The following is a 12,947-nucleotide window of genomic DNA, read 5'->3' on the forward strand; positions in this document are numbered from 1 at the left end:
TACTTCTGGATCCATCACTGTCGTGGCCCTGGTGGTGCAGAGTGCCCTCCATCAGCTTCAGATGGCGGACCAGGCCCAACTATACTCTTATTTGGGCAGGGACAGCCTATCTTCTGTTGTCTACATTAGATCACTGCACAGAGGACTGCAATGGAAGGTGATTCAGAAATCATAGTTGGTGCAGAATTCAGTGGTCAGATTGCTCAATAGGGCAAGATGGCTTGAGCACATAACACCAATCCTGGCCTGACTACACTGGTTACCAGTTAAGTTTCCAAGCCCAATTCAAAGTGCTGCTTTTGACCTATAAAGCCTTATGCAGTTCAGGACCCCAATACCTCAAAGACCACCTCTCCCTGTAAAGCACTCTGGACCTGGCTTTCGTCACCTGGAAGATCTGGAAGGTGGCAATGTGAGAATGGACCTTTTCAGTGGTGACTCACTGTTTGTGGAATGTTGTGGCACCAACATTATATAAAATCATTTTTAACCAGGCTTTTGCCTTTTAATTATCTTTGGCCTTGAGTGGGTGGAATGTTTTAATCCTGCCTTTTAAAAAATAGGATTTTCCTTTAGGGTCTTTATTTTTTCTTTTCTTTTATGCTGGTTTCAATGTATGTGTTTGTATGTACATATATTGAAAGCTTTGAATTACCCTGGTAAAAAAGATGAATAATTTTTAATAATAATAATAATAATAATTCACTGTCTTTTTGAACAGAATGGTACAGAGCCCACTTAAATACTGTGCTAAGCTAACTGCCCCAGAACCACGTACTCCCTCAAACTGGATTGTATTAAAATAACCTCTGAACATCACCTCATATAGGCCCTGTTCCAAAAGAGCTGCATTGACTGCCAGTTCATTTCTGGGTTCAGTTTACAGGTTAATTTACAGGTACCTCAGGTTAAGTACTTAATTCGTTCCGGAGGTCCAAACTTAACCTGAAACTGTTCTTAACCTGAAGCACCACTTTAGCTAATGGGGCCTCCTGCTGCTGCCGTGCCGCCGGAGCCCGATTTCTGTTCTCATCCTGAAGCAAAGTTCTTAACCTGAAGCACTATTTCTGGGTTAGCGGAGTGTTTAACCTGAAGCCTATGTAACCTGAAGCGTATGTAACCTAAAGTACCACTTGTTTTAAGCCCTAAATAACTTAGGCCCCACATAGCCTGAAAGACCTTCCCTGCAGAACCTCACAGGTGTTAAGATCAGCAGAGGGGAAGCTCTTGGGAGTTTCACAGCCCTCAGAATTCGGGGGGGGGGGGGGGTCGGCCCAGAAGATTGTATTCTCTGTGGAATCCCCTAAATTGTGGAATTCCCTCCTCACAGATATGTGTCTGGCTTCTTCACTATTCAGCTTTCGGCAAAAGCTGAAGATGAACCTCTACATCTTTGAGATGTGTGTTTCTGGGGCCCACTCTATTCCTTTGATTGTTAACTGTTTTAACTGTTTTAAATTTTGAATTTTAAATTGTAACCCAACCTGGGACCTGTTGGTAAAGGGTGTGTAATTAATGATGATGAAAACAACAACAACAGCAGCAGCAGCAGCGTGAAATTGTAGAAATTGCTTTAGGAATGTGCTTTCTTTTTTGGTCACTAACACTAGTAATCAAGAGGAAAGGAGAGCAAAAATGTCAAGTTCAGATGTTGCAGTTGGTTGCAGTTGGGGTTTTTTGGGGGGTGGGGTGGGGAGGTAGTTTATTCCCATCAAATTAGAGGTGCTTCAAGAATTAAACTACTGACAGGTTCCCCCCCCCCCATTTCCACCATACTTTTCTGCCAAACAGGCTCTCAAAGCAGTTTACAACACAAACGCAATCCATACAAACAGCGGATTATTTTGATGAAGCTGATTATTTGGATATTGTGTTTTTAGAACCAATTACTTGGTGAAAATGTAATACGTCATCTTTAAATATCACATTCTAAGAAGGCCCAGTCCTGCCTTACTCCCCCAAGAATCAATGGGACTTCACCTATTCCTGAGTTGCACCATATACAAAACAACTTAAGAGAAGCCTGTTGCACCAGGCCAGGGATCCACCTAGTCCAGAATCCTGTTCTCACAGTGGCCAAGCTCCCCTCCTGCAATTTCCAGCAGCTGACCTTCAGAAGCATACTACCAAGAAGTACCACTCCAGTTAGGGTGACTTTAAGTTCTATGAGTATACAAGTTCTATGAAACGATTTGGTATTTTCTTTCTTTCTTTCAAAAGCGCTCTTTGGGTGAGGCAAATTACATCAAATAAAAACAAAGGAACGAAATATCAGGGGAGTTAAAAGGTAGAAACAGGCTTGACATCCACTTGGCTGGGAAGTTGTTTTGGTCTCTTTCTCCCTACCCCACCCCTCCATCCATACTATTAGTGACTGGATTAACTATGAAGTATTCCATTTTAGATTAAAAATGTGCTTGTTCATTCAAACATCATTCAGAATAATACTTGTTAGTTTTCGCTTGGCATTCCTACTTATGCTGCTGAGTAAGATTTACTCAAATCCAGTTAACAATAATATAGTTAAAACAACAGGCATCTATGATGAAATACTACCTTTTCTCTCTCCCTCCCCCCACATACCCACATTGCAGAAGGCTGGACTGGATGACCCTCAGGATTCCTCCCAACTCTACCATTCTATGATTCTATAAGATGAAATACTACACTACATATGTGTGTATTTATTCTATAAACTTTATACACTGCTTGATTGTAAAAATCCCCAAAGTGGTTTACAAAGGACAGTAAAAGCAAGAAAAAAATTACAACCCTACTGCAAAATGTACAAAAGTTAAAATACTAAAACAAATTAACATTACCTCAACTTTCTGAGCAGCCGGGTAGGTCTGTCTAAATAGGAATGTTTTTAAACAGGTGCAGAAAAGTGTGTGTGTGCGTGTGCAGATATGTGTCTTTCTCAAACTCGAATCCCCAGATGTTGCACTACAACTCCCATCCTCCCTAGCTACTAGGACCAGTGGTCAGGGGTGATGGGAGTTGCAGCTCAAGAACACCTAAAGGCGGAAGTGTGGGTCTGGTGTATATGTATATATATATATATGTGGGTGTGGGTGTAGGTTTCCCTGCCTCTCTGAGCCACAAGTAGAGGAAATCCTTTCCTATAAAGAACCAATATTTGAAGTCGGGCAGGATGGTGGGCGCTCCTAGCTGGCTGGCTCCCAGTGGCTCCAAGGGGCAGGGGGTGGGATCCCCTCTGTCGAGTCGCGGCTCCCGCTTTCCCTCCAGCTACTCACTCAGGACGCCGGCAAGTAGTGAAGAAAGCGCGAGGAGCCTCGGGCCAAGGCTGGGCGGCGAGAGCATCGCAGCGCGCAGCGTCCGCGCCCTCCAAGAAGAGCCTCTTCCAGGGAGCGATTAAGGCTTCCAAGAACGCCGCCGCGAGAGTCCTCGGGGCGGGGCCTCGAGGGGAGGAATCCGTCGAGGCGGGGAGAGCGGGAGGTTCAGTGGGTTGCGGCGAGGCGCGAGGGGAACCTCTGCCCGCCTCCTCCTCTTCGCGCTGGGAAGTGCAAAAGCTGCAAGGAAATCATTCGGTCCTCTTACACAGTTTTTGTTTCCCCCGCTATGACGTTAAGCCTGGGAAGTTCGGCGGTTCGTTGTCAGGCTTGCCAAGGATGTTGCTACCACAGAATGAAAATAGTTACTCGTTTGGGGAATTTGAAAGTTTAAAGACCCTTAAGGCTCAGCCCAGAATTATAGCCTCGCTCGGTTTTCTAGTTACGCCCCAAAGCGGAATGTTAAGGTGTGGTGGTGGTGGTGGTTTTTTAGCAAGGCGTGTGTGGGAATGCCGTCATGTGTCTTTTTCTCAAAGATATAGACTCGTAGAACTCGCTCCAGAGTTGGAAGGGACACTAGGGTCATCTAGTCCACCCCCTGCAGTCCAGGAGTCTCATATTCACTCGTGCCTGAACCATGTTGTATTTCTTATTACATTAGTGTCAGGCCCTGGGGAATGTACAGAAGGCTTACTACACATAGGGAACCTCAGGCCCAGGGCCAAATGTGGCCCTCCAGGCCTGGCTGGCTGCTGGCCCTCAGAATTGTCGCTGGGCCATTGGCCCGATACAGCAGTCTCTTCTTGTGTTCTTAACATTGCAATTATGTTAAACCGTGGAGTTCCTCTTTTTCACAAATAAATGAAATTTCTCTGGTTACATCCTGTTCTGCCACATCCTGGGTGCTGTGAGCAGTTACAGTTGGTTGCCATGCTGGCAAATGGTGCTACCTGCAAAATAAACATTAATACAGCAAGTCTGTGAGGTAGGGTAAGCTGAGACTTAAGTCACCCATGGAGGTTTGTGGATGTGTGCTATTTTGAGTGATGATTTGAGCCTAGGTCTTCCAAAATAACCACTGCCCCACACTAACTAGAATCTGGCAGCCATGAATGGAGCCAGGACAGAGTGGAATATGCTGACTTTTCAGATCTCAGCACTAAGGTACCAAACGTAATATGATTTGTAAGCACAGTAAAATACTCCCTGACTGTCAGATTTAGCAGCAATGCTGGGCCATTTCCAGTTTGCACAGAAAAGTCAAAACTGTGGTAGCAACGTAATGCCAGTGCTTAGTTTTAATAAACAATTTGAGGATTTATGCATCTTAAGGGCATTTCCAAGCAGACTCTCTTTTTAAATGTCAAGTGTATACTGAGTCATCTGGTCCAGCAGTCAGAAGCAAAACCACATTAATCAGATACTTGTGTTGTGTGCCCTTGCCAAATGGCATGCAGAAGCCTTTCTGCGTGTAAGTACACAAATGGTAGGCTAGGGATTCACAGCATTAGCAGAAATCACATAGAACCCCCCCCCCCAAACCTCCTCAAAGTACATTCACACATGAATGTTTATTTATAGTCAAATTCCAAAAAAATATATTTGATTCCGTGCAATGAAGGGCAAACAAACTCAAAAACACAATCACACCACTAATACATTTTTCATTATTAAAATTTTAAACAAGATTAGGGAAAAAATGAAATAACCAATACTGTACTCTTTATCAATTCCATGAACATTGCTTTGAAATCTTTATAGCTTTGACATAGCTTTCAATCACAAGGGGAGACTAACCTATCCAATCCAACATTGGCAGTGAAGAAGCACCTGCTCCTTTGTTTGTGTTTCCTCTTCCCTCCCCATCCTTTTTTTGCTCTTTGTGTTGTATGGTGGAGGTGGGGGGCAGAGGTACTCTTTTAATATTTGTACAGTGCTTTGAAAATGTTAGGTGCTTTTGAAGTGTAATATTACTGTCAACTTTCTGAGGTCTAAAAAAGAAGTTCTTATAAAAATAGTGATTATTTCTCATTTTAAAAACACAGTGTTAGAAAAAAATAAGTTATAACACAAAAAAGAAAAGAACATATCATTTGTGTTCCAACATTTTATAAATATCTATTTTTCTGTCTATCTGCATACATAAGAGATGTTGTAACAAAGTAATACAAACTTAAGTAGGAGAGCAATAACAGAAGGTTTGATGACGACACATTCTGTCATATGTCAAAAGGCATTCCTCTTTTTAATTTTTACCTAGGGAAAATTTCCTTATAAATTCTAAAGGGGGGAAAAGGATACTAGCATATTTTGCTGGAACTGTATGAATATTATTATCATAATTTACAAAAAAGATAAAGCTCTATTCCTTTATCTCAGTCTTAATCTTGGTTCAAATTTTTCTGCCATTGCAACAGACAGTGCTATTTCTCTAGAAAAAGAGGTGCCGGAACTCACCATGAACACCTCCCTCATTCTCTTAGAATAGCAATAGTGCTCACCTGAGAGGAGCCAGAACTGAGTTCCTGTGAGTTCCCCCTGAAAAAAGCCCAGCAACAGGCCATATTTGATAAACTAAACCTCTTAAGCAAATTGCAATTTTTTTAGCAATAACTATTTGAGCATCTTAAAAAGTAGAGACATCACCTTGCCAACAAAGGTCCATATAGTAAAAGCTATGGTTTTCTCAGTAGTGATGTATGGAAGTGAAAGCTGGACCATAAAGAAGGCTGATCGCCAAAGAATTGATGCATTTGAATTATGGTGCTGGAGGAGACTCTTGAGAGTCCCATGGACTGCAAGAAGATCAAACCTCTCCATTCTGAAGGAAATCAGCCCTGAGTGCTCACTGGAAGGACAGATCGTGAAGCTGAGGCTCCAGTACTTTGGCCACCTCATGAGAAGAGAAGACTCCCTGGAGAAGACCCTGATGTTGGGAAAGATTGAGGGCACAAGGAGAAGGGGACGACAGAGGATGAGATGGTTGGACAGTGTTCTTGAAGCTACCAGCATGAGTCTGACCAAACTGCAGGAGACAGTGGAAGACAGGAGTGCCTGGCGTGCTCTGGTCCATGGGGCCACGAAGAGTCAGACACGACTAAACGACTCAACAACAACAAATTTGAGCCTCAAGAAAAACTCAACCAACTCTTTATCTATTCATTTTTCATATAATCCATCCCAGAAACCTAACAGTGCTAGGGAAGGTATTGGCATGAGGTCCTATCTAGAGAGTGAATTGATTTCCTGAAGTACCATATCCCATAAATCTGCCAGTAGATGGTACACAAACCAAAGGGGACAAATATAGGTAAGAGCATTTAATTTATTTACAACACTGTCACTGTGGTGAAAGGTGGAGGTTCATATAAGAGGGAGTTGGACTGGAGTATAGCATCATCTCTATATTGTTTTTAGTGCCGGTTTTGGATTCATGCTGAGACCATCTTCATAGATGCATTAATCAACTCTCTGCTTGCTTGTTGCTTAATGAAAGCTTTTATAATAAAAGAGCTAACTTGTCACGTACTTGTTCTTCTAAAAGTTCACATCCTTATTTTTATTGTAAAAATAATAAAGCCTACATAGTGATTTATCACAAGATACTTTGGGATTGATTTTTACCATAAAATGTGGATGGTAGAAAAGAGAAGTAAGTGGAGATGGGGGGCGGGGACTAAATGTTTGACCTTTGATTACAATTCCAAAATTCTAGTTTTTTAATAAGGGCTACAAACTCAGTTTAGGTTCCATGCCCCAAGTTTTTAATGAGAAAAAAAGCTGTTGTTACAGGTATTCCATCTAGACCATTGTTTTTCAGTACCAACCAGGGGTTTCCCTCATCTTTATTACCGAAAGGCCAAATTTGCCTCCCACTGGTTTGCCTCACAATAAGTATGAATATGGCCCATCCTCCCTCTCCCTTTAAGAAATAGCACTTTCTGATTCAAGCCCCGCTCTCAATATAAATCCTATCATTTTCTGTCAGGTCTGTAGTATTTTTTATTCTTTTTATAGCTTAGTTTATTTGTATCCTAGCCACTTTTTTGTACTATTTGCGCTATATACTACATTGGAACCACCAAGGGACCAGATAACATTACAACCGTATTGTCAGCAAATAAAATTATTAAATGTTCCTTTCCCTTTATTATGGTCCTTTATTATTGAAGTTGGCTCTTAATGCCACCACCAATGGCTTCGAAGATAGAACAAATAACAGAGGGAAGGGAGAGCAATCTTGTTTCATTTCTCTGTATATTATAATGGATCAAGAGGCATGCCCATTCATTCTTATTGCTGCCTTTGACAATTGGTAAATCAGTTTGATGGCATGAATTATTTCATGCCCCAGAAATAAATTAGAAATTACCTGAAGGAGGAGCTTTCTGTACCACCAAAGGCCAGGCTGACACCGAGCATAGTTTTTGTTCTTCAGAATGGTGAATTAACATTTAGAAAGCTCCTAACTGGATTAACTGTGTATCTGCAGTCTTTCTGTAAAGATCTGTTGGATCCATTTCTGTAAACAATTGGGTCAGAAACTATTTCATCTATGGGTGGATCTAGACACAGGTTAAAAATGCTATAAATAAGTCAGAAATTAAATCGTTACAACAAAAGATAAAAAGGCCTGTGTAAAAATCCATATAAATTCCTTTTTGCTGTTTGGTGCCATCTGGTGTTGCATGTTTATAACGCATTCAAAAAGTATTATTGTGACGAATGTAGCCAAGTCCTATGTGTTGACAATATTGCTATCACTTTTTTGATGTAAACAAAAGACGCAATGCCACATGCCCTTAAAAGATACTGTGAGAAATTCAGTGTTGCTCATTGTGTCTGGGCAAGCATTTTAGCTTGCCAGACAAAAAAACCCCCTCTCCCTGCTGCATTGTTCTGGAAGCTCTCGTGACACCCCCAAGCCCATTTTGATGGACACAGAGGAAGAGAGGGCAGAAAGCACCACTGCCCAAACCAAAGTCCTTGCACAGGACTTCTGCTGATGGGATTCATTTGTTGAACCCCACACTATTTTTTGTCCTTTTGCTATGTTTATTCAATAGGTAAAGTGGACCTGATGGCGGCCTCTGCATCTGTTTTTCAAATGTCTGCTCTGTTCATGTGTACAGCAGGGTGGAGTAGAGGGTGGCTGCAGTTCAATGTCAACATCAAAAACAACATTAATCCTCTTCCTTCTCTGCTCTTCCTCTTTGCATTCCATTGCTTTAGATACTTTTTTCCCTGAGCAGCTCACTTTCACTATTGGAGTCAAGCTGGGAGAAAAATACATAAGACTCTTGCCAGGGATTAAGAAGGCAGGGGTGAAGATATATGAATAAACAACCCCTGACAGTTCTGTTTTAGCCTGAATAGCAGGCTTGAAAACTCACTGTAAAACTTCAGCCTTCCCAATAAAATTATTCCCTTCCCAGTGGAATTTGAACCTGACGTAAGTTTGAAATATATATCTGATTTACTATTGTATGGAAACTCCCTCCATCTGAGGCATTACTCTTGCCATTGCAAAAACTGTGGTTGGTCTGCTGGAAATCTCATGCCTTGTTTTATAATATGCATAATGTGCATGTTTACAGATCAAGAATGAGATGTTATGGCCCATCCACACTAGTGCTTTAACACATTATCTTCTATGTATCTTTGCTCTTAACTTGTGGGAAAGTGCATTAGTGGTGTATTTATCCTGCATTAGATTCTTCTGCGATGTTATCCCAATGCTATTCTGTTGTTGCTGTCCAGAAGGGCTACAGCACAATAAAAGCAGGATGAAAATAAACCAGTAAATTTGTGGTATAAATATTTACGGGATTTCAGCAGGGAGCTATGGGAGATGCACTGATTGGGAATGAAGCAGTGTGACCACCTCAAAGCTTTTGCAGGATAAAACAGTATTGTTATCTGATGAATGTGAGCACATACACTGTATTAGTCTATCAAATTGCATTTTTTGCAACTGCAGCGAATAAAATCTAAGCAAGAATTTTGAGCCAAGCATCAATGGGTTTGTAAAGGAAACTCGTTAATTTGAGAAAGTTAAAATTAAGAACCACCTTTAAAAAAAGTTTATAATTGATTTTAATGTTGATTCTGGTTTTATTTTATTTATGGAGAGTATAGTTATGTATCCTTTATTATTGTGTATTTTATTGTATTTGCTACAAGCAATAAATATTTATTGAAAACAGAATAAGCACAAAGCATCAGGAATTTGTAATGAAAAGGACGTCTGGAGGGGCCATTAGCTCAGCTAGTCACATGCATGCAATCTATATTCTAGACTCAAATATGCCTGGAGTCATCTGATAGTAGCAAAGTCGGCTTATCTCACATTAAAACTCTCTTGCCAAGTACAGAACTTCCTCATGATTGGGTAGCTTAGCAGAAGAGAAGCATGCCAAACAGATGGCAAATGAAAGCAAATGCAACTAGAACAAAAATGTGTTTAAAAAGGACATGCATGATCAAAGCAGCCATTGATTTAATAGGTTCTTGCAGCTTTTATCTTTTGCATGCTTGTGCACATGTATGTTACTACTGAAAGTTCATAGTAACATTGCCATAGCGTCATGGTGGATGAGGTGGCAGCTAATTCTGTACCTGAATAGATATATGAATATGAAATTATTGTTTGCTGGTATGATTCGCTTTATATGCTATATTTTTTCTTTACCTATACTATAGCAATTAATAAATAAATTAAAAAATTGTCCAGTAGCACCTTAGAGACCAACTAAGTTTGTTCTTGGTATAAGCTTTCGTGTGCATGCACACTTCTTCAGATACCTTCCAAGATTCTAGATTCAGGTTGGTAGCCGTGTAGGTCCGACACAGTCGAAATAAATTTAAAACTTGTCCAGTAGCACCTTAGAGACCAACTAAGTTTGTTCTTGGTATAAGCTTTTGTATGCATGCACACTTCTTCAGATACCAATTTCGTGCATGCAGAGCCCGAAAGACAGATATAAAACAATAATGATATTGATCTATTGCAATATCATCAACCTCATATCCTTGGTTGGGCTGAGTTAGGTGAACTCAGGATGTGTTCACATTGCTGCCTTGGAACACAGTTTGTCCCCCGCTTCCCAATGTGTTTCCCAGCTCTTTCCCCTCTAGCTGTTCAGATCAGCACAGCTTCATCAGTGTCAGATTCATTTCTCTGTGTGTATACACAAGAGAACATTGACAAGACCCCATGTAACTAAGGTGTGTCAAATCAACATCTCAAGGAATAGGCACAGCTGGCACACTAGCTTTAACTGTGCAAATACACTTCTGGCCACTGAAGAACCTGAGCACCCATCAGGGCTGGGTGCAAGAGAACATCCAATTGTGGACCTGTATATTCAGGGAGAGTGTTACATTCCATCCAGCACAGGCTGAATCCCTATTCCCTTTTCTGCCTTGCAACTGACCAAGAGCACATCTGTCTTGTCTGGATTAAGTTTCCATTTCTTCAACATCATGCTCTTACTTGTGACAAACACCAGTTTAGAACTGAGGCAACTTCTTTCGATTTAGGCAGAAAGGATTTAAAGCTGGGTGTCATCAGCATACTTGTAACAATGAACCCTGAAACTCTAAACCCTGAAACTCTAGACAAGCTCTCCTAGTGGTTTCCTGTAAACGATAAATCGCATGGGAGACAGAACAGAATCCTGAGGAACCCTGCAGGCCAAACGAGTTCTCCACCACCACTTTCTGGGTTTGTCGCTCCAGGAAGGAACAGAGTCAGTGAAAAACAGTGTGTCCTTGTCCCATCTCAGTGAGGCAGCCCAGAAGGATACCATGGTTGATGGTATCAAAAGCTGCCAAGAGGTCCAGCAGAACCAATAGAGCCACACTACCCCTGTCCAGTTCCCGACATAAGGAATTCATCAAAGCTAGCAAAGCCATCTTTGTCCCATAACTAGGTCTGTAAACAGATTGTTCCTGGAGCTGAGATGCCATCATACCCTGGGATATTAGAAACTGGCCAATAATAATTCCATACGGTGGGATTCAAGGAGGGCCTTTTCAATAGAGGTATTTTAACTGTCTCCTTAGGCTTGCAGGATCCTTGCCTTGTTGTAAGGTGGCACTGACCACTCTCTTCACACATCCAGGCAGTTCCCCACTGGCTTTTTTGATGAGGTAGGAAGAGCAAGGATCTAGTACACTTGAGGTAGCTCTCACATTTCCAAGGATCCTGCCCACATTCTCTGGCTGTACAAATTGAAAAGTATTCATTAACACTGGACAAGCAGAGGCCAAAGTTACATCCACGTGACGCATATCAACTGTAGTGTCCAAGTCAGAACGGATCTGAGTGACAGTAAGAGCTGTTCGACAGTGGAATTTGCTGCCAAGGAGTGTGGTGGAGTCTCCTTCTTTGGAGGTCTTTAAGCAGAGGCTTGACAACCATATTTCAGGAGTGCTCTGATGGTGTTTCCTGCTTGGCAGGGGGTTGGACTCGATGGCCCTTGTGGTCTCTTCCAACTCTATGATTCTATGATTCTATGAGTGATTTTGTCAGTGAAGTGCTGGGCAGGCTGTTGAGTACTCTAAATTCTCCCATGGGCCAGAGTGTAAAAGATATCTGACCACTCAAAACAGCTCCACTGGATGGCTCCTTGTTGATGTAATGCAGGCAGAGAGAAAAAGAGATTGTTGCTGTGCTCACTGCTACAGAATAGTTCTTCAAATAGGCTCTAGCCTGTGCTTGGTTGGACTCTGTCAGGGAATTGGAGGTTGCAAAAGAGCTGAAGGGGGAGGGAGACAAGTATAGAGAGCCCAAGTCGGTAATCAGTAGTTTCTCTTCCACGTCAGAGGAGGAAGCTGGGAGGGGGGAGCCAATGCCAGGACCCAGCCACTCACAGAGCAGAGGAAAGAGGAGGCGTGAACTTAGGAGATGGGTCTGCTGGAGACGTCACAAAAAGACGCCAGACGACTCATCTGACTTGTAGAAAATGGATGTATGTTTTTGAACTCTTATAACTTGCTTTGAAGCTGAGCAATAAATCTCGTACAGAGATGGCTGCGTGCCTGGAGGTTTATCTTTGCTAGCTTATCAGCACACAGTCCCTTACAGACTCATTCTGTGTTTTCTGCCAACATCACTAGTTGCTGTCTCATGTGTTTCATCATCACATGCTTCTAGAGAACCAGGGGGCGGGTTTTGCTCCACTAAGATCACTCATGAGCAATCGTGTCCACCACCTTGGTTATTTCTCTGTTCCAGAAGTCCACCAGTGCTTCAACAGAATCACCTTCCAAGGCAACAGGAAACTCCCCAAGAGCCATCAGCCACCTGGGGCGGATCATCTTAGTCGGTCCCCCACCTCTGCAGAGGCTCCAGGTTTCAGTAATTCTAAACTCCATCAAGAAGTGGTCTGACCATTAAAATGGAACTACAGAAAGTTTATCCACTCTAAGATCACCGTCATCCAATCCAGCACAGAAAACCTAGCCCAGAATGTGCCCAGCTGCATGAGTAGGACCAGAAACAGGGAACAGACTCATGCTTCTGACAGGGGAGCTTCAAAGTCCCCAAGAACAAGCACCAACCCCTGCAACAGGTCAGGAAAGCAAAAGAGCGAGCTTTAAGACTGTATTTCATCGGAACGACAATATGGCGATTGCTCGCTCGAGCGG

At 42.2% G+C, this 12,947-nt stretch overlaps 1 protein-coding gene and 1 long non-coding RNA gene across 11 annotated transcripts in view; one reads left to right on the plus strand and one right to left on the minus strand.

Annotated features, from left to right (window-relative positions):
- Window positions 1-3,669, minus strand: part of LOC307217656 (membrane cofactor protein-like) — a 62,047-nt gene extending 58,378 nt beyond the window's left edge. For 2 of the 9 annotated variants that reach the window (XM_079979306.1, XM_079979308.1), the window contains exon 1: window positions 3,258-3,659. In XM_079979306.1, coding sequence (XP_079835432.1) covers window positions 3,258-3,324 — 67 coding nt within the window. In that variant the 5' untranslated portion in view covers window positions 3,325-3,659. Of the gene's footprint in view, window positions 1-3,257 lie in introns of all 9 variants that reach the window. The other 7 variants (XM_079979311.1, XM_079979307.1, XM_079979312.1 and 4 more) reach the window with 7 other exon arrangements.
- LOC307218041 overlaps window positions 1-12,947 on the plus strand; it is a 355,464-nt gene that overhangs the window by 229,589 nt on the left and 112,928 nt on the right. The window lies entirely within an intron of this gene.

The sequence above is a fragment of the Podarcis cretensis genome, assembly GCF_951804945.1.
Source record: "Podarcis cretensis genome assembly, chromosome: 6".
NCBI lineage: Eukaryota > Metazoa > Chordata > Lepidosauria > Squamata > Lacertidae > Podarcis > Podarcis cretensis.